General features: G+C 44.1%; 2 protein-coding genes across 3 annotated transcripts; one reads left to right on the forward strand and one right to left on the reverse strand.

The window, feature by feature from the left end:
• Positions 1–323: 323 nt before the first annotated feature.
• On the reverse strand, positions 324–4,453 carry Tmem254 (transmembrane protein 254). 2 transcript variants are annotated; one of them, XM_048421317.3, is made up of 4 exons: positions 4,173–4,453; positions 2,332–2,435; positions 2,073–2,132; positions 324–1,285 (listed from the first exon to the last, which is right to left on the reverse strand). In XM_048421317.3, the coding sequence occupies exons 1-4, from the start codon at positions 4,257–4,259 to the stop codon at positions 1,165–1,167; spliced, it is 372 nt and encodes a 123-aa protein (XP_048277274.1). In that variant the 5' UTR covers positions 4,260–4,453; the 3' UTR covers positions 324–1,164. The 2 variants fall into 2 exon arrangements, with proteins under 2 accessions (XP_048277274.1, XP_048277276.3); XM_048421319.3 differs by lacking the exon at positions 4,173–4,453 and adding an exon at positions 3,920–4,086.
• A 10,903-nt stretch (positions 4,454–15,356) lies between these two features.
• Positions 15,357–20,428, forward strand: LOC125391564 (cytoplasmic polyadenylated homeobox-like protein). Its single transcript, XM_087906635.1, has 3 exons — positions 15,357–15,636; positions 18,576–18,689; positions 18,748–20,428. Exons 1-3 carry the CDS (start codon positions 15,409–15,411, stop codon positions 18,931–18,933), a joined length of 528 nt encoding a protein of 175 aa, XP_087762761.1. The 5' UTR covers positions 15,357–15,408; the 3' UTR covers positions 18,934–20,428.
• The last annotated feature ends 1,027 nt before the right edge of the window (positions 20,429–21,455 follow it).

The following is a 21,455-nucleotide window of genomic DNA, read 5'->3' on the forward strand; positions in this document are numbered from 1 at the left end:
TCTCTACCCCCTTTGGGTTGTGATTTCTTCCCCTAAATACGCCTTCTCCCAGTTACTCGGGAGCTACCCCTGCGTGGGAAATGAGTCTCGGCCCCAGCGTGCTGGTTCCTGTCAATAAACCTCCTGTGATTGCAGCAAGGACAGTCTCTTGTGAGTTCTTGGGGGGTCGTGTTATCCTGAGACTTGAGTGAGAGTCTCCCTACTCTGGGGGTCTTTCAGCATACCCAACCATAAGTTGGGTAAAGTCACTGTTAGAAATTTTTCCTAATGCAAGCTCTATGCCGATGTAAATTCCCAATCAAGCCAAATCAAAGCAAGCCAAATTAAGAAATATCCAGGTTTAATGGGATTCCTGTGCTCTCGGGTGGCCCCCAGGGGGAACAGGGAGGCCATGAGGAAGGAAAAGGGACCACGTATTTCTCCTTTGGGAGCTCACATAAATACTCTGGGATTTGGAGTCCAGACCAATACAACTCTCAGGCCTGGGGGCTGGGGGCTACGCTTCCAACTTAACAGTCACCTCCTCTGGTACGCAGCATCAGGGAGGACACCCACAATGTTCCTGACTTAGGCTCAGCAGGTCCCTCCAGTTTCTATGCCAGGCACTTGCTTTGTTTTTATCTTTCTCTGTAGCTGGAGAAATAGAAACAAGATGCGGGGTGGGGTAGCGACTCTGTGTGTGTGTGTGTGTGTGGATAAGATCCTGCTTCGTGGTGGATAAATGCCTATGGAACTGGTAATATGTGGAAGTTTTACTTTACCTTAGTCCTGAACCAGGGGGAAAGGTGGGGGTGGAAACCTATCAGTGGGGAGGAGGGGAGGGAGCATTAGTCTGAAGGAAGGGCAAGGGTGAACCCATAAAAAAATAATCCAGTTTGTGTTTTAGCCAAAAGACACAAGAGGAAAGTGCCTCGGCCAAGGACCTCAGGAAAGAGGCCCAAGGCCTCCTCCAAGCAGGTCGTCTGCAGAGCTGGAATGGCAGGGTCTTTCTTAAACAACAAATGCTCTATCCAAGTTTGGTCAGAGCACCCCAAATAAGTGCAATTTAGACAGGTTTCTGTGACAGACCCTGCCTGGAATGCAGAGAGGTCATCTGTACAGAAACTAGGACCCACAGAAAGGAGGGCTTAAAGAAGTGGGAAAAAAAAAACTTGGCTATCTCCTTTAATTGTGTTTTTTGTGCTTTGGTCTGTAAGCAATCAGGATGGAAAGAGAAGCTATGCCAAAGAAGAAAGTCTGTAGGAACCAGAGGAGTTGAGCCTGGCCGTCTGTGATTCCTTTATGCCTGGAAAGGAGCAAATTTAAACAAGAGAACTTTAATGTTGGTGCCAGGGGATTATTGTATTCTTCTTTTAGTTCTATTTACAATTCTGAAGTGCAGTATATGAGGATATGGTTTGGGTGGTATTTAATTAATATCAAACCACAGAATTATCTGAGGAGTTTTAGGAAAGTTACATATACTTGTGTCAAAGCAAGGTCTATCAGATCACAATCTCTGGATCTGGAAACCAGGCATATATATTTCAAAACAGCTCTTCATGTGATTCTGTTTTGAAACTGGATTAAAAACCAACAGCCTAGATCAATAACTCAGTTCTTTTGCAAATTAGAAGACAGAGTATTAACTGCTCTAGTTGGTTAGACACAATTTTTGAAACACAGCAAAGTACCTCAATTAAATAACTAACTAATTGCCAGGTGATGGTAGCCTCTGCCTTTAATTCCAGCATTCAGGGGGCAGAGGCAGGTGGATCTCTGTGAGTCTGAGACCAGCCTGGTCTATAGAGTGAATTCCAGGACAGGCTCCAAAGCTATACAGAGAAACTCCGTCTCGAAAAACCAAAAAAGGAAAAAAAGACCCAACTAAATAATTAATTGGTAAATGCAAGCAAACTGCATTCATTCATCAAACATTTACTGACTACCTCTGTTCCAGGCTCAGTATTAGGTATAGGAATTCAGGCTGCAGGCTCTCAGCCTCAAAGTGTATAAATTATTTAGACATGGCTGCTCATGACTTACACCAAATACCAAGATGAAAGTGAGAAGTTCCTATTACAAAGACTTACTTGCACAATACCATGGCATATAGGGACTCTCCCACATGAATCAGCCAAGCAAGCCAATACCTGAAACAACAACAAAAAGCCGTTTTTTAGTTTAAGGTTATAGTAATTTACTAATTAACTCTAACACAGAAACTTTAAAAAGAAAGGCATCTCAATGCAAACTAGCATCTCTGTTAGCTACCTAAAGGTAACTGTAAGCCTTCCAGGTACCCAGAGAGCCTGGAGCCGCAGTGAGTGTCTATAACCTCCCTTTTCTTACCCATTTCTTAAGAGGGTGTGATGGTGGTCCACCAAGTACTTTGTAAAGGGACCCAGGGGTCCAAGGCTCTGATAAGGGACACTCTGAGGCCAGAAGACAACCCACTGAAAGAGAACCAGAAGCATAGAATTTGTTCAGTAAATGATTATATTTAACAGCAGCTGTGGAACAATAATGATTCTACAAAAACAACTACAGACCAAAGAACATGAAGAAATCATCCAATCCTCCAGTACCAACTTTTATTCCTGAATAACAACTTAATTGTGAGATTTATGCTGGAGAAAATAGTATTCAGAATCAGTGTCCAGGGAGAGGGAGACTGCTATTCTTTTTGTTTGTTTGTTTTTCAAGACAAGGTTTCTCTGAAGCTATGGAGCCTGTCCTGGAACTAGCTCTTGTAGACCAGGCTGGCCTCGAACTCACAGAGATCCGCCTGCCTCTGCCTCTCAAGAGAGCTGGGATTAATGGAGTGTGATATTCTTAATGTATGACGGTAAAATGTTATTTTATAGATGTCATTAGCCATTTGTTACAGAATTTGCATGCCTTGGCTAGGCTGCAGAAGTTACAGCCAGAACAGATCTATCTCCCATTTTAATTTAGAACTGTTCTTTCACCTTTTGTACCCCTAAAACTGAAGTTTGAACTGAAACTGTTTATTTATATAAGGGTTCTGTAGCTGAATGACCATCTTCTCAGCCTCTGCCATGTAGTTTCTGCTATTACATGTCAACATTTGCAATGACTATTAAAATTATATTATATTAATTATATATTATATTATATTATATTCCTGTACATTTCTGTCAAGGACACCTTTACCTCTCTGTGGATGTTATTTCACAAAGTCCAGATGAAGCTCATATTGTAACTGCAATAACTGTTTGAACTAGCAAAGACTTCCTCCCTTCTATATCCGCTAGATGGGGACCTCAGAACAAAACTATATCCTTGAAATTTTTCAATTCGCGCCTCTGCATATGGTGAAATTAGGACAGGGGTGATCACACTAGACACCAACAACACTGTGGACACGACAATCCTTGGGTCTCCTGGAATATTTAAATAGCATTTCTTCATAATTATACCAGTTGAGCCCAATTCTCCAGCATCTTTCTCGTTATTCTTTAAACAAAATCTTTCTCAACTGGGCAAAAGTTATTCTTCCCCTATGCAACTGTCTTCTTCCACATCCAGTTATATTCTCTCCTTTCCTTCTTACTAATTAAACCCTACCCATCCATTAAGTTTATCATCATTTTCCAAGCAGTTCAAACTTATTCAAACACTCTGCTACGAATTTTATATTGAGTTGTTAGGTCTACGGAAATATACTAACTTCACTTCTCCCTTTCCCAAACGATAAAACTTGGTTAAACCTCATTGATACGGAGGGAGAAGACGCCGGACCGGAACACCGTCAACTAGAAGATCCCCAGAGCCCACCGAACTTCCGCGTACACTAGTAACCTAGGCAACCGCTGTTCGCGTGCGCAGAAGCCGCCCCCTCCCCCTCCTTCTCCGCGCGTGCACTTTGCCCTCAGGGTTCTGGGGGCTAGTGGCGCCCGTAGGTTCCAAACCTCACCGCGAAGTAGCCTAGCCCCAGGACGGTGACCAACGAGGGCCAGGGTCTGGCTGCGCGGAAGTATGTAGCGGCGTCCCTGCGGGCCTCCGACTTCGCCACCACCATCTTGAGAGCCCTAAACACCGGGTTGTGGGGCAAGACCTGCTTCCCACCCTCGTCCACGCAGGGAGAGCCGGGCGAGCCGGTTTCCCAGGCTTTGCTCGGGCAGGCCAGTGCGACTGCGTGACCCGTGCCTGCCGCTTGCCGGCATTACCGTGTAGTAGGTGAAGGAGACGGTGATGATTGTGAACCAAAACAGGCTGCCCCTTTGGAAGTAGCCTGCACCTGGGGCCGTCCCCATCGCTGTAGCGGTGTCTTTTACACCAGGCGAGGCGAGAGGCTTCCTGTGCACCAGACCCAGAAGGTTTCGGTTGCAGGTGACCCCGGGAATCCGGTGCAGGAGGCACCTCCCTATTTCAGCTCGAGTAGCTCGTTTTTGCCGCCCTCAAAATCGCGAGTCTAGTTTCCGAGCCAGTCCGGTGAGACGTGCACACCACGAGAAGTATTGCGCCTCCTCCTCATTTGTTTAATGGGTGGGGCCATACACAGCAGGCGGCTTACGGTGTCAGGCTATCCCTCTAGCAAGTTTAGCGTGGTTCCTTAGCCTGTTCACTCTATCTGTAAACAGGTCATGTATTAGTCCAGCTCGGGGTTTTGGGTTTATCTAAAAAGAAAGCATCAAGCTTCTGACCCATACTGCTTACCAAATATCAGTGATTAATACTGTTAACTCTACTTCCTGGCCAAAAATATAATTACTTAGACTTTGGCGTAGACATCAACCCCAATGCTTAGTTACATCTTCAGTGTGTGTTGAGAGACATGGGGTACCCAACTGTTTTGATTGAGCATCTTCAAAGAAAGATAAGTTTTGCTTGGGCCTGAAAAATGTATTAAAATAACTTGCTGGAGGTTCCTATTTGTAATCCCAGAAAACTGAGAGGGCAGAGGAGGAGTATTGCTATAGGTCGAGGTCTCATTGGGCTGCTTAGTGAGATCCAGGTCAGTCAAAATAATAATGCCCTCAGGAGCTGGGAATGTGGTTCAGAGAGTAAATACAGTGCTTGCTTGCCTAGCATGCAGAAAGCCCTGGGTTCTGTCTTCAGCACCATGCCAGCAGTTGTGTGTGGTGGTGGCCCAAACCTCTAATCCGAGCACTCAGGAAGATCAGGATTTCAAAGTCATCTTCAGATAAACAGCAAGTTCTGACCAGGTTGGGTTTACGTGAGGTGCTGTCCCAAAACCAACATTCAACCGAAAAAAAAAAAAAAAAAACAAACCAAGCAAACCAAGCAACGTGTGGCAGCATAAATCTGTAATTCAAGGAATGGGGAGGTGGAGCTACTACTGTCTCAAGTCCCTGTGACTTGGTCTGTCCTGCCCTGTCCCTTTAAGAGAAAAGCCCCGCCCACTCCCTCCCCCTTCTGCCAAGGCAAGCAGGATCTTTCTTTTTGATCTTCCTCCTGCTTTCAGCCTGAGCTCCTTTTCTCTCTCCTCCCCACCTTGCCCCTTTCCCCTTCCAGCCTGAACTCCTTTTTTCCCTCTCTCTCTTCAGAAGAGGTAGCCCCCCCCCACCCCGCGTTTCTCTTTCACTTTCTCTCTTTGCTCTACCCCAGTTTCCCCTTTCCCCTTCATAACCCACTAAATAAATATCCAACCTCACTCAGCATGGTGTGCCTATCCATCCCCCTCATGGAACAGTGCCGTTTTATTTTTACCATTATACCCTGTCTCGAAAATACAATAATACCTGGCATTGAAAGCTTACAAAGTACAGTGCAAGGTTCAGTTGGTTTGATCCTCAGCACATCTATAGGCAGTACACAGTTGTTTCTATATGAAAGTAGCAGGTCCTCAGAAAGGTGCCCAGTGTCCTATAATGGATATGGAGTGGGGAATATAAGAGCCAAGTAGTCCAGGCTGTGTGAGATGAATTCTTAGAACATGCAGACCATCCCAGGTTCTCTTTTCTCAGTTTTTTTTAACATGTCTTGGGCAGTAGTGTTCTGAAGGAATTCCAGAGGGTGTGATGCAATCCATTTCCCAGCTAAACCATGGCACGCAGAAAAATCAAACTCCTCAGTGACAAAAGTGGGTGTGGTGGTTTAAATCTCTGCATTAACTGTGACTTTGAGGCAAAAGATTCAGGAGTTTTAGCCAGCCTGGGTTACGCTACACAAGGTTCAGAGAAACTCACGCCACGTGTGCTGGTACATGTTTGTAATCCTAGTACTTGGGAGGTGGAAGCAGAAGTTTCGAAGAAGATGGTCAGCTCAGACTTGTAGGGAGTTGGGGGCAATCTAAGCTACAGTAAACAGTCACCTCCTCCAGGCATCCACACTGTGGTAGTGTTTTTGTTTGTTTGTTTTTGTTTTCCGAGATAGCGTTTCTCGGTGTAACAGCCTAGCTGTCCTGGAACTTTCTCTGTAGACAAGGCCGGCCTGGAACTCAGAGAGTCACCCCGAATGTTGGGATTGAAGTGTGCACTACCATGCCTGGCTGATAGTGTGTGTTTAGTGCTTATCTTGCTCAAACCAATCTTTTGGTCCTAAGTGTTTTCCCAGCTTCCCTTTTACTTCTTATCTCCTAGGTGCAAATTTTTGTCTTCTCTTTTGTGTGTTCAGTGCTTTTGAGATTCGGTTTTCACCTACGCCTGGCTGACTCTAAAAGGGTCTCTTGAGTCTTGACTCTTGTTTTTTTTTTTTTCTTCTTTCTTTCTTTTTCCTCAGTTAACTGCTGGTCATCTTTACCAGGTACTCCCCCCCCATACCTCAAGATAAGAAATCCACTGTCATTTTGCAGAGCCCGTCCTCGTCAAGACCCCTGTTGATGGTCATGGCACTCCCCGTGCCGTTTGTTTTCTCCCAGATGCAGTTAGCTCTAGAGCAGGACACTTAAACTCTTTCTACTCATGACCTTTCACCTGAGAAATTTTGGTGTGACCATACACACACACACACATATAAACACATATATGTGCATATATAGGCATATAAAATAGGGATTCAAAACATTACTGATAATAAATCATAAAGAGTAATAGGTCGATTAGTTGATGAGAAGCGCTTCTCTTTTCGAACCTGCTCACCCTCTGCAGTGGAGGGAGTCTGACTTCTTAGCCACACTCAAGCACCTTGCCCCTTACCTCCAGGAGGGCAGAGGATTTCACACCTGCAAACTTTCTCCATTTTGGCTGTGTTAATGACCAGTATATGGAAAACAACAGGGAAATAAAGGTGAGTAATTTCCTGACGGAATAACCTTGAATCAAGAGTTCAAGGTTGTTTTTAACTAAGTAGCAAATAAGAGATTAGTTTGGGCAAAATGACCCTTGTTTTTAAAAACTTAAGGGAGGAGCCTGACAGGCGTGAGCCTTTTATCCCTGCACTTGGGAGTTCAAGGCCAGCCTGGTCTACAAAGTGAGTTCCAGGACAACCAGTGTAACACAGTAAAAACACCTCTCTCCCTAAAACAAAACAAAACTCAGGGGAGATTACCACGTTGCCAGGTCTCACCTGGAACCCACATGTCAGAAGCGGTGAGAGCACTCCCAAAGGTTATCCTCTTGCCTCACTCAAACTGTGACTCATTCGTGCCTGCACACAATAAACAGACACTTGAGACAGGGTCTCTGTGTAGTTCTGCTGTCCTGGAGCTAGTTCTGTAGACCAGGCTGGCCTTTAACTTAGAGATCCAATTGCCTCTGCCTCCTGAATGCAGGGATTAAAGGCATGCACAACCACCACCTGACATTAAAAAAAAATTTTAAAGATACCCTCTGTTATTCTTTTGCTTTGGTCCCTTTAAGGGCAAGCCATGCCCACTCCCAGCCACTTCTGACCTTCTGGTCGCCATCTTAACTCTTCCTCTTCTGTCCCTTTCTCTCCGCATGTGCACACGTGTCTCCTCTGTGTCTCTATGTTTTTATGTCTTTATGTCTCTCTGTATCTGTCTCTCTGTCTCTTCTTTAAGTAGTAAATGTTTAGCTTTATGTTTAGCCTACGTCTATTTACTATTATCTGCCGTACCCGCCCGCCTGACTCTCCGGGCCGCATGGCGGGACCAGCCTGCCACCCTGGGGACCTTGCAGGGGACCCACAGCCGTCCTTGTCGGACTAGGGCTGCTCTGCGAGCCTGCCGGGGAACATGCCGTCATAAACAACAACACCCTCCACATCCAAGCAACAAAAAATCCCCCCTTTCCTAGAAAAGACACCATGAACTTGAAAAACCTGCAAGGAAATCGTCAATATTCACAGTGGATAAAAGAGCAAGAGCAAAGATGAGCCAGGCAGAGGTGGTGCACACCTGTTGGACTCTAGTGTCCAACCCGAGAAGGAGTCACCCCCAGAGACCACCTCATACACCACAGCCAATGCAAAAGCATGAAAATTTTATTAATTCTGTCATGACAGGGTCCCCCAGCATTCGGGAAGCTGAGAGACTCCAACTAGCTGGTACAGTCTACTTTTAAAGGAGAAGGCCCCATAGAAACAAGAGGGGTTGTTCCTTGACCATTATGATTGGCTTATTCGAAAAGGGCTAATACCAATAATTGACTGGAGAACTATTGTCAGATCAGATAAGGTAAGAGGTCATTTTGACCCTGTTTCCCAGGGGACTGAGTCAAAACATACGTGTATGGGTAATTGTTCAGGAACTGAGTACGTGCATGTGTAGCTAGCTAGCTGTTAGGTCTTTGGTTCCCAGGGGTGGAAGGGAAGCACTGAGACACAGAGGCTGAGAGGGTTTGGAATTGTCAGAAATGGCTTCAGAATTGTCTTAAAGTCTTACACACCTTCATCCCAGCACTCAGGGAGGCAGAAGCAAGGGGATCTGTGTGAGTTTGAGACCAGCCTGGTCTACAGAGTGAGTTTCAGGACAGTCAGAAAAACCCTGTCTCAAAAAACATTAAAAAAAAAAAAAGATCATGGGATCATGGCAGTGAGCATCCTCAGATAATTTGACTGGGACAGAAAAATGAAAAGATACTTAAGGGTAATAACTACTTAATATATGCAGAACAAGCAAAAATATGCTGCAGGTAGCTGGGCATGATAGCACATACCCGTAATTCTAGAACTGTAGAGGCAAAGGTAGGAAGATGGAGAATGTGAAGTCAGCTTGGGTGATATAGTGGACCTTATCTCACAATACCAAAACGATACCCTTGGCATTTGACATGCAAAAAGAGCAATGGAAAACAATAATTTCAGACATAGTGAAAGACCTGGATAAATCCAGACACCCCTAGCAGAAAAAAATAGAGCCAAAAATCTAAGCAGGGAGAGAAGAATCAGAAATCTAGATTAACTGGTTCAGTGACTCGGTTTCAGGAAGTAGCTGGAGATAAAGTTGGATTATAATCTTGAGAATAATCTTGAGAAACAGGGAGTCACCCCCTTGTGATTATCACTGGTATTTTCAGGATTTTCAATGATCATTGGTGTTATTCCATTGGGACACTTTAAGAACTAACCACGCCCATCCCAGCCACTTTTGACCCTCCCCCGTCACCATCTTCTCTCTCTCTCTCTCTCTCTCTCTCTCTCTCTCTCTCTCTCTCTCGTGTGTGTGTATGTGTGTGTGCGCATGTGTGTATGTATGTATGTCTTTGTTTTCTCTATGTTTGTCTATGCTTTTTCTTTCTTTAAGTAATAAATGTCTAGCTTTATGTATAGCCTCATGTCCATTTACTTTGCTGTTCACCTCATCCAGCCGCCTGACTCTGCCGCTCGCCCAGGGACCCTGTACTGCTCCGGCGGCAGCTTCTGCCTGGCTTGCAGGCTGCCCGGGCCATCATATCATATTATTTTTAAAAAGAACAATAATTGGTATTTTTGGAATTTTCCAATGACGCCCTCCCTACTCCCTTTGGATTACTGGGTTGTGGTTTCTTCCCTTAAATACCCCTTCTCCCAGCTACTTGGGGTCGAACTCTTCCCCCAAGTAAATAAATATGTAAATAAACCTCGTGTGATTGCAGCAAGGACGGTCTCTCGTGAGTTCTTGTGTGTGTGGGGGAGTGTCATGTTATCCCGAGACTTGAGCGAGAGTCTCCCCATACCGGGGGGGGGGTCTTTCATTAGATCTCACATGTATCTAAGCATAGATTTTATGATGAAGGTGACACTTCAAATTAAAGAGAAAATGAGTGAGCCATCAAATGATTCTGCAGCAATTAGTTACCTATTAGATAGGGGAGGAGCTAACCAAATCTGGAACTCTATTCCCAAACCCAAAGACACAAATGGGGCTACACTAAATAGGGCACAGAGATGAGTTGATAAATTTAAGATGTAAGAGTTAATAAGAAGCCTGAGCTAAGGCTAGGCGGTGGTGGCGCATGCCTTTAATCCCAACACTTGGGAGGCCAAGGCAGGCAGATCTCTGTGAGTTCGTTCGAGTCCAGCCTGGTCTACAAAAGCTAGTTACAGGACAGACTCCAAAGCCACAGAGAAACTCTGTCTTGAAAACCAAAAAAAAAAAAAGAAGAAGAAGAAGAAGAAGAAGAAACCTGAGCTAATAGGCTAAAGAGTATGTAGTTAATATTAAGCCTCGGAGTGGTTATTTTACAAGTGGCTTTGGGAACAGGCAGGTGGAGAAAACCGATCCAGAGAAACCAGCAGGAGGAAAATAACTGTAGCTACAGATCCTCTCTACCACCCCCAGAAGTTCGATGCAGGGTAGGAGAATGGAATCACATAGCACAGAGGCAGCCAGAAAGATCAGGTGCCATTAACTTGCTCAGTTAAAAACATTATTTCTGATCGGTGGTGGTGGCATGTGTCTTTAATTCCAGAGCTCTGGAGGTAGAGACAGGCATATAGCTCTGTGAGTTCGAGCCTCAGCTTTTTTGAGTAGTTTGGAATTATAGGTGTCCTATTTTCCCCATTCCTGATTAGATCTAAAGGTTAAGAGTCAGCAGGAGCATCAGGAATTTAAGGTCAGCTTCAGCTATGCGGGGTGGGGTGGGGCAGGAGTTGAGGCTGACCTGGGCTACAAGAGATACTCAGAAACCAAACAATTTAAAGCTTATAGAACACAAGAGTCAGCTGGGCAGTGGTGGTGCACGCCTTTAATCCCAGCACTTGGGAGTCAGAGGCAGGCAGATCTCTGTGAGTTTGAGGCCAACCTGGTCTACAAGAGCTAGTTCCAGGACAGGCTCCAAAGCTACAGAGAAATCTTGTCTCGAAAAACCAAAACCAAACCAAATAAACAAACAAAAAAACCCCACAAGAGTTTTATAATGTCCTTTTCAATGTCACCATGGACCCTCTATTGTCTATATTCTCAGTATTCATTAATCCATCATTTATTGAATGTTATGGACACTGTGAGCTAGACAGACTTGGTTCTCACGTAGCTTTCACTTGTACTACTCAGTGGAATGTGGTAAGCTTAGCTTCAAGGTCCTCAACTCACTCTGGTCTAGGAGATCTGCCCTCCCTGCCTTCCAGTCTAGGTGGGACTAAAATGCCAACATTATAAAGATAACACAGAGATTAAATATGAAGATTCCTTTCAGTGTGTGTCTAAGGAATGTAAGGTGTGTTTGAAAAGGCAGACTTTTTTTTTTTCTTCTGCCTAAGGTCCTGGGTGGAGAATAGGGCTGGGTCAAGGGTGGAACCTTGTTTTGAGTGAAGATTGGGTGGGTTCTTTCGGGCGTTTCTGAGGAGGGGGCAGCCTTCACTTATTTATTATTATTATTAATACTATTATTATTATTATTACTTTTATTATTATTATTATTACGGTTTTTCGAGACAGGGTTTCTCTGTAGCTTTGGAGCCTGTCCTGGCACTCATTCTGTAGACCAGGCTGATCTTGAACTCACAGAAATTCACCTTCCTCTGCCTCCCGAATTCCGGGAGCTAGGATTAAAGGTGTGTGCCACCACCGCCCCGCTCTTCGCTTATTATATAATTAGGAAAAAAAAAAGCTTTTTCTTTTTTTTTTTTCTTTTCTGCAGCGAGCAAGGTTTGGGATTGGAAGTTTCCCAAATGGCTTCCAAAGGTAAGTTCCTTGCATAGGGACCACACTCTGGCTTTTGTAGCTGGCTATTTATCTGATGCTCTACCCAGGAATGTCTAACCTTTGATATTTTGATTATTCATCTACAGATGTGTTGGGCTGCATTCATCCCAGCACATTCTGCCTACAAGTTGGGCATGCCTGCATCTGGGCTTTTGTTTGTCTGTTTGTAGGGATGTGAGTTACCATTTCTCCTTTTTTAAATCTCTTAAAAGTAGTTTGTAGAATAGAGGCAGCTCTTATAAACAGTGTAATTGCTCCTGTCTGCTGCCTGGTGAGGTGGTTGGTGGGAATTTCCCCAGAGACTCAAGTGCCTACAAATAAACGTGTGGTTACATTAAAGGGGGCATCTCCTATGTTAGAGGTCTACATGGAACTATTTGCAGGTAACATAAAACTATGCTTGGGATTTCATTTGCAGTGTTGGGTCAGGATGTGTGTTAGGGAATGGCACCAGCCCAGCGGCATTCTGTATTAAAGGGAATGGCCATGATGCACACGGCCTCAGGAATAATCCCTGGTCCAAAGGGAAGAGGGCTGAATCAAGAGGTAGAGCCTTTGGGCTCTTTTACTCTCCTGAATTTTTGTAGAGGTGCTTTTTGATGGAGGAGGACTGGGGACTCAGGTCAGTGGTAGATTACTTGGTAGGCCAGTGTGAGGCCCCGGGTTCAGTCTGCACCACCAGAAACATAAAAATACTGGATAAGTTCAGGAGTATATATTATAAGAGCCAGGGACCAGCTAGTCTGGTATAGAAATTGTTAGAGCAATGTAAAGGGCCACCCTTGGGCAGACAAATCAGTGTAAGGCTGATTTTCTTTTCCACATCAGAAATAATTTCTAAGGTCAGGAAAAAACGCTTCAATCTGGGGCATGTTACCTGAGGCAGACAATGTAAATGCTGGACCCATGGGGTTCCTGGAGATGTTGGGACTGGACAAGAACTCCGATTCTCTAGCTATGACTTCTGCCTACCTCAGGTAGAGCTTCTCATTTTGTCTTTCTCCAATAACAATAGTAAATTCAACCTACTGCTGGGTTTAAGTGTTGGACTCTAGTGTCCAAACCGAGAAGGAGTCGCCCCCAGAGACCACCTCATACACCACAGCCGATGCAAAAGCATGAGGACTTTATTAATTCTGTCATGACAGGGTCCCCCAGCATTCGGGAAGCTGAGAGACTCCAACTAGCTGGTACAGTCTACTTTTAAAGGAGAAGGCCCCATAGAAACAAGAGGGGTTGTTCCTTGACCATTATGATTGGCTTATTCGAAAAGGGCTAATACCAATAATTGACTGGAGAACTATTGTCAGATCAGATGAGGTAAGAGGTCATTTTGACCCTGTTTCCCAGGGGACTGAGTCAAAACATACGTGTATGGGTAATTGTTCAGGAACTGAGTACGTGCATGTGTAGCTAGCTGTTAGGTCTTTGGTTCCCAGGGGTGGAAGGGAAGCACTGAGACACAGAGGCTGAGAGGGTTTGGAATTGTCAGAAATGGCTTCAGAATTGTCTAAAATCTTACATAAGGACCAGCTATACTCATGTCTCAGCCTTGTAGATATTTGACACACGTGGTCATCCTCTTTCTTCCCTTAGCTGTTGGAATGTGACATTCACCTTTATATTTTCCTCTGTTCTTTGCCGCTATAACAATAGCAAAGTCGGGTAATCTTCCTTTCTTTCCTTTTCTTCTCTTTTTTCTTTCCTTCGTTTTTGATTTTATGAGACAGGGGTCTTCTGTGTAGCTTTGGAGCCTGGAAATTGCTCAGTAGCCCAGACTGGCCTCAAACTCAGAGATCTGCCTGTCTGCCTCCCGAGTGCTGGGATTAAAGGCATGTACCACCACTGCCCAGTTAAAATATATTTTCAAATTGTGGTGAAAAAACAAAATTCACCGACTGGACTTAAAAGTGTAGCATTTAGTGGTGTTAGCAGTTTGTTGAACAAACCAGGACTTTGATTTGTTTACATATTGCTTGAGGGGAGGGCACACAGAAGACAGAAGACAAGTTCTAGGGAGCTTGTGGATCCCAAGAGTCAAACAAATTCTGTCAGACTTGGGGTTAAGAAACTTTACTTTCTGAGCCATCTTGATGACCCTATATTAGTTACTTTTAAATGCATGACCAATCTATTATTTTAACCTGTTACACATTTAAATGTCTAAAACTTTGTGAATGTTTATTGTAGTCATCTGAATGAACCTGAGTACTATGGTCATGACCCTAAAGTTAGCATGTTGAAAAAAGCATCCTCAATGTATCAACATTAAATGTAGGGCCTATACAAAGTGATCGGATCCTGCAGGCCAGAGTGGGTAATGGCATGAGAGGGGGTGAGTTAGCGTCAAGGTGACTTTAACACTGGGGTGAACTTGAGTATGTAGAGCCTACCCTAGCTCTCAGCTATTCCCTTGGGCTGACTAAGTCAGTCTAAAGAAAATTTGTTTTTATTTTATATATTTGAGTATTTGTCTGTGTGTGCATGCCTGGTGCCTACAGAGGTCAGAAGAGGGCGCCGGATCACCTAGTATTGTAGTTACAGGCAGCTTGAGCCACCATGTTGGTGGTGGGAAGAGCTGAGCCATCTCTCCAGCTCTTAATTTAATTTTTTTTCGGTAGTAGCCATTCTTTTCTTTTTTTCTTTTATTGAAACTAGATTTTTTTTTCCTCACACAATATATCCTGATTATAGTTTCTCTTCCCTCTCCTAGTTACCTCCCACCTCTCCATGAGCATGGGAGATCTTTCCATCTACTAGAAGCAATTTCTTTTTTCAAAGACTTGAAGTTTTTACTCTGCAAGTCTTTCAGTTGCTTAGAGTTGCACCAAGATATTTTATTTTATTTGAGGTTATTGTGAAAGGTGTTGTTTCCTTGACTTCCTTCTCATCTGTTTGTCATTTCTATATAGGAGGACTACTGGTTTTTTGAGCCGATCTTGTTTGTATCCAGCCACTTTGAGGGTATTTATCAGCTGTAGGAGTTCCCTGGTGGAATCTTTAGTGTATTTTTTAGTGTATGTATCCTATTATATCATTCACAAATTAGACTTCTTCCTTTCCAATTTAGTGCTTTAGTTAAAACTTAGTTCTATATCGAATAGATATGGGGAGAGTAGACAGTCTTGTCTCGTTCCTGACTTATGTGAAATTGCTTTGAGTTTCTCTCTATTTAAGTTGATATTGGCTATAGACTTGCTGGAAATTAACTTTATTATATTTAAGTATGTTCCTGTATCTCTAATTTCTCCAGGACTTTTTGAATGGCTGTAAGATTTTTGTCAGAGGCCTTTTCTGCATCCAATGAGAACACCATGTGTTTTTGTTTCTTTTAAAAGAAAAAAAAGTCTTTATGAATAGTCAGTCGACAAATGAGTGCTGTTGTTGCTCTGTAGCATCTCTGGGTGCTACTGATGTCTAATGCATTTCTGTTTCCTCATTTTCCTGGCTCTCCTGACAAAGAAGACAGTTGCAGGAAAGCAAGAACAGAGCGTGGAAGAGGAAGGTTAAAACCACGGCATAAGTTTACCAAGGATGACCTGAAGATACTTCAACAATTATTTGAACAGAATCGTTATCCAGATTTCACAACCAAGGAAAATCTGGCACAGGAGTGCAGGTGCACAGTGTATGTGATTGAAGTAAGTCAGATCTCTGCAGCTTTTCACGAGGATATGCCCTTCTGTGGGCCATTCGGAAAATGAAGCAAAGAATCATAGGAAAGCTGACACGTCTTGGCATCAGGCATTGTTAACATGTCATTTTTCTTCTTTCAATTTGACACAATTTAGATAGAAAATAACTTATTATGAGGGACATTTGGAAGCAGGAACTTTAAGGATTTAAGCCCCTCCAGGTCTGGAGAGATGGCTTGAGAGCACAGGCTGCTCTTCTAAAGGAGCTAGGCTTAATGCCCAGCACCCACCCAGCTCTTGCCTCTGGAACTCCAGTTCTAGGGGATTTGACATTCTTTTCTGACCTTTACAGGCATACCACAAGCATGGTACACAGATACACAAGCAGGCAAAACATCCATACAACATAAGATTAAAAAATTTAGGCCATGAATGGTTGTGGATGCCTTTAGTCCATACACTGACATGGGTGCTGTGAGAGGCAGGGGAATCTCTTGGAGACCAGCCTGGTCTACAGAGCGAGTTCCAGGACAGCCAGGGTGACAGGGACAAACCCTGTCTCCAAATAACAGCAACAAATTAAAAGTCATTGGCGTTACCCAGGACAGGAACTGTGATGGTTTTATGCTGGTGATAGCTATGGCAAGGACAAAGTAGGAAGATTTCTGGGTATTGATTTTAGGATTGAAAATGTTGTCCATTTTAAAGGTGGAACAGTCTGCTAAGAGATCAGATATATAACAAGGGAAGGGGAGAAAGGATTGCCTTGAAAAACGAAACTGGAAGATTGGCCATTGGCGTTGTCTTCCTTCCTATGCTGGACAGGCGGGGCTGACTTGATCTTACACGTCCCAGCTATGTGGTTGTTTTATAGTTAATCAAATCTACTTTGAAGTGGGAGCTCATGAGTGTAGCAGAAGCACTCACAACACACTTCTTTGGGATTTTACATTCTTTTGTCTTGTTTGTTTAGGTGGGTTTTTTTTTTCTTTTGGGTTTTCGAGACAGGGTTCCTCTGTGTAGTAGTCCTGGCTGTCGTGGAACTACCTCTTGTAGACCAGGCTGTCCTCAAACTTACAGAGAATCCGCCTGACTCTTCCTCCCAAGTGTTGGGATTAAAGGCGTATGCTGCCGCTGCCACCACTACCCGGCTGTTTGGTTTTTTTTTGTTTTTGTTTTCGAGACAGGGTTTCTCTGTAGCTTTGGAGCCTGTCCTGGAACTAGCTCTTGTAGACGAGGCTGACCTCGAACTTACAGAGATCACAGAGGTCTGCCTGCCTCCCAAAGTTCTGGGATTAAAGGCATGCACCACCACCGGCCAGCCTTTGTTTTGCTTTTTTAGACAGGGTTTCTCTGTGAAGCATTCCTGGCTGTCCTGAAACTCACTCTGTAGACCAGTCTGTCCTTGAACCCACAGATCCACCTGCCTCTGCTTCCCAAACCCTGGGATTAGAGGAGTGTGCCACTACTGCCTGGCAGGATTTTACATTCTTTTACAGTCTTCCTCCATGGTGTTCCTGAGCCTTGGAGGGGTTTGTTGGTATAGATGTCCCTTGGAGAATTGGGCCTCACAAGCACTCAGTACCTTGACTAATTATAAGTCTCTATATTAACTACTGTCTGCTGCAAAAGAAGTACCTTTGATAGGTTGAAAGCAGCACAAATATATGATTATAAAAATAATCCTTGAAAAGACAGGGAAAAATGAAGACAGCCTTTCCTAGGCCTGCACATTATGGTGAAGGCTGTGAGCTGTGCAGCCCCTCCCTCCCCCTCCCGCTTCCATGTTTAAGTAGGGAAGCCTGCTCCAAGCAACCCTGTTGCAGCCTCTGCATCTAGACAGAACAAACAGGAACTGCCCCTTAACACTTGCGGTTGTGTTTATTAAAGTGCGGTAGTGGTGCACACCTTTAATTATTTCCAGCACTCGGGAGGCAGAGGTAGGTAGATCTCTGAGTTTGAGTACAACCTGATCTACAGAGTGAGTCCAAGATAAACTCTAAGACTACACAGAGAAACCCTGTTTCGAAAACCAACATTACACAAAATTTGTAACATGATCATTTAGCAAAATGAGTAGGTTCCTCACTAGTGACTTTAAACTCTGAATCTTCCTGCCTCAGTTTTCCAAGTGCTAGGATTATGGGTGTGTATCTCAAACCCTTATTTATTTATTTAATAATTATGAGAAAGGATTCATTATGTAGCCCTGGCCATCCTGGAACTCACTATGTCAGCCAGGCTGATCTTGAACACACAGAGAGATCCTGCTGCCTCTGCTTCCCAATTATTGGGTTTAAAAGTGTGTGCTCTCAGACCTGTCCTACATCTTTAAATTGTTTTTTTTTATATAATTTCTACACCTCCCCTTCCCTGCAAAAGCTTTGGACCATGATTTTCATGTATAGCTATTATTTTTAAGGATGCTAAAAATGAAACCAGATGTGGTTAGAACCACATAAAACACCTACCGTGGCATGGCTAAGTCTTGCCTCGTTTTGTGTCACCCATAAGAATATAACTTGTAATTTATTGTATCTTGGCTGGGGGCAGCTAGGTGAAGTATCTAGGAAGTGTTAAGGGGCAGTTCCGGTTTGTTCTGTGTAGATGCAGAGGCTACACAGGGTTGGTTGGAGCAGGCTTCCGTACTTCATTTTTCCCTGTCTTTGTGAGGTCAGGAAGCAAGACAGTAAGGCTGAACCTTACTACCCTGTGAAAGTGCCTGTGAAAATGACTGTGAAACTTGGCAGGGTGGCACACATCTTTACTCCCATTGCTCTGTTGGTGGATCTCTGAGTTTGAGGCATAGTGAGTTCCAGGACAGTCAGATCTACATAATAGGGAGACCCTGTGTCAAAACAAAAGGAAAAAAGAAAAAGGGGAAAGAACACTGTGGGGCAGTGCTAGAAAGCAGATTTGATTAACCATTTCCTCTTTGTCTTTAGAACTGGTTTCAGAATAGAAGAGCAAGGCTATCAAAATTTAGAGACAAAAGTTTTGACACCGGGAGAATGCACAAGAGCCAAGACTACATGCTTACAGGACACCAAGATACCCAGGTGCAAGGTCCCAATTACAGCGTTGAGCAAGTCTCTTATGACCAGGTGGCACCTTTGAGTCTCCCTGTCTATTCTGTGGAGCCCCAGAAAGCTGCTGGTGAATGCTATGGTCCAAAGCAATAAAATGAGATCAAGTGGAGCTGTGTGCTATCAAGGTACCAGTGAAAGTGGATCTTCTTTCAACTGCAAACCAACAAACTTTACTCCTCCCCCTATGTGTGAGCAGTGTTATAAGGGTGACTGACCTGAGATACAAGAAAACCAGTGTTCTCTGTCTTTGGCTGTTCCTGGTGTGCAGAGGCAGATGGATGATGGCAACTATTCCTCGCTGTTCCCAGAACAGCAGCTGAATAATTGCAGAGAACAGCAACAGCTGCAGCGGCCCCAGAGCTACCAAGAGACATCCTTTGCAGACCGGCTCATCCTACAACAGGGTCATAGGGACTTAGGGTAGCGAGTGCCCTTATTGCTCTCAGGGTATCAGGACAAATTTGGTCCAAGTAACAGAGGAGCATCAGGCTCTCAGATGCAGCCTGCACCTCTGCAAGTTGCAGTCAGATCACCAATGCTTCTTTGGCTAGTTGGGCAACAAGGGGCTGACAATAGCTATGTATACTGCCCTGCAGGAGAAGAGTCCTATCAAAACACACCTGCAGGCTCCTCAAGGCTGTGCTGGGACTAGCCTGCAATCCATGAGTTGCAAGAATTTAGGGAGCAGCGTGGGGGCTAAGGTGGAGTCCAGGAGTCTTACAAGCTTCTATGAATGAAACCTTTAACACTTAACAAAGATCCAGGATCCCCATGAGTGGTTGCCTAAGACTTCTTGTACCCAAGAGGAAAGTTTGCAAATGTGAATTGTGACCTGGCCCTAGATATAAGCGTGCGTCCCTGCATCCTAGACTGGCAAACATATCAATTCTTTTAATTTCTATGGACCAGATTGGTGTCTTCTAGGTCCTGGCAGATGGCACAATGCCCCAGCTAAAAATGAAAGCATGGGCCAGACTGGCAACCCAGAAACAAGGCCATCCTGTCAACTCAGGAAGAGTGTCAGGGTCTCATTAGCCATCAACAGCCCAGGTGACTTTATAATGAGGATACTTGTCTTTGATTGTCTCAGAGTCTCCACCTAGCAAACTTTGTCATCATGTTCCCCAGAGTGAACAGCCTCTGGGTCCCTTAAGTTTTCATACAACCAGACAGAGCTTAGCTATAATTTTAGATAGCCACTTCCCCATATTGGCCTGATCAGACCTTAGATGAGGGGAGTAACAGTCACTCAGAGATCCAGTGCCATTTGGCCAAATTTAAGCAAGTGGGGCATTTAGAAGGGATTTGGCTGAGTTAACCCGTAGTTTTGATATTTGTAAATAGATTTTTCTGTTGTTTTGAGACAGGGTTTCTCTGTAGTTTTGGACCCTGTCCTGGAACTCACTCTGTAGACCAGGCTGGCCTCCAACTCACAGAGATCCACCTGTCTCTGCCTTCCATGCACTGGGATTAAAGGCGTGGCCACCACTGCCTGGCTTTGTAATTAGATATTTAAAAATATACACAATGTATTTTGCTATGGTCTGCCCTCCTCCAACTCTTTCCAGAGCCTCCACTGGAGTTTATTTTTTTAACCTTAGTAGTTTGTTTAGATTATTATATTTTGTTTCTGTAGAATGTAAACAATAGTTGTAACATTTTCTAAACTGTGAAAAGGTGGGGGGTTTGTGTGGGGCATGAGGGAGCATCAAGACACACTGTATATGTGCGCTAAATTGTCAGAGAATAAAACAAACAAAGAAAGAAAACCAAAACACATATGCAGATTTTTTTTTTTAGGCAAAGATTCAACCTCTTGAAGAGTGGGTGTCATTATCTGGCTTAACAGTATCTTTAGACAGTTTCTCTATGTGTTCCCAAGAATTTCTGTCAATTCAACAAGTGCCCCATTTGGATTTCCGATTTTCTTTCCTTTCATTTACTTAATAGAGGCAGTAGCTGTTGATTTCCTCTGTGGTAGAAGCCAGCTAAATTTTTGAAGCTCATCCACAGTAAAGCATCTTGTAGGGAGGTCTGTTCATTTGTGCCTTGTAACATGAGGGCCGGCTTGTTGGGGTTTCTGTCCCGCCTGACACCCCATAGCTGGCAAGTCCCAGAGAAAATCAATCACACAGAGATTTCTATAAGTTATAAAGCTGATTGACCCATTAGGTCAGGCTACTTATTAGCTCTTATAATTTATGTTACCCCATTATCCTTATCTCCATTAGCCACATGGCTCAGTACCTTTCTCAGCTGGGCAAGTTACATGCTGCCTCTTCGGTGGTCTGCGCAGGAATGCAGAGAGCTTCCTGCTTCTCAGAATACTCCGGGTCTCTTTTCTCCACCTCTACTTCTTGTCTGGCTTTCCCGCCTATACTGCCTGCCTGGCCAATCAGCGCTTTATTAAAATATGATTGACAGAATACAGATAATTCTCCCGCACCATTTCCCCCCCCTTTTTTTTAAACAAAGGAAAATACCCATAGTCCATTTGTTAGGAATGTGGGCATAGTATTTCAGGCTATTTCCTGCTGGTTGGGGGCGCTGATAATCTTATGGGAACCTAAAGAAAATTTAGAGTTATAATCAAGTTCTGACTGGAGTATCCTGTGAGTCTTGATCATCTCAGGCAGCAGTCTTGAATCTGTTCTGGATGTAGAAATCTGTCATCTGGGCCATCTGTTCCTATCGGAGATTTCTCAGGTGGCCTTCCTTTATTGAACCTGATTTTTC

The sequence above is a fragment of the Myodes glareolus genome, chromosome 5, assembly GCF_982192425.1.
Source record: "Myodes glareolus chromosome 5, mMyoGla1.1, whole genome shotgun sequence".
Classification (NCBI taxonomy): Eukaryota; Metazoa; Chordata; class Mammalia; order Rodentia; family Cricetidae; genus Myodes; species Myodes glareolus.

Bases quoted from the DNA above. Each gene is read 5' to 3' on its own strand.
- Tmem254 (XM_048421319.3), bottom strand. From the start codon at position 4,024: ATGGTGGTGGCGAAGTCGGAGGCCCGCAGGGACGCCGCTACATACTTC. The intron at 2,436-3,919 runs GTGAGGTTTGGA...GTTCTCTTTCAG, and splicing joins TGGGGCTAGGCTACTTCGCG to TGGGTTGTCTTCTGGCCTCA. The intron at 2,133-2,331 runs GTAAGAAAAGGG...TTGTTGTTTCAG, and splicing joins CACACCCTCTTAAGAAATGG to GTATTGGCTTGCTTGGCTGA.
- LOC125391564 (XM_087906635.1), top strand. From the start codon at position 15,409: ATGTCTAATGCATTTCTGTTTCCTCATTTTCCTGGCTCTCCTGACAAA. The intron at 15,637-18,575 runs GTAAGTCAGATC...CTTTGTCTTTAG, and splicing joins GCACAGTGTATGTGATTGAA to AACTGGTTTCAGAATAGAAG. The intron at 18,690-18,747 runs GTGCAAGGTCCC...TGGCACCTTTGA, and splicing joins CAGGACACCAAGATACCCAG to GTCTCCCTGTCTATTCTGTG.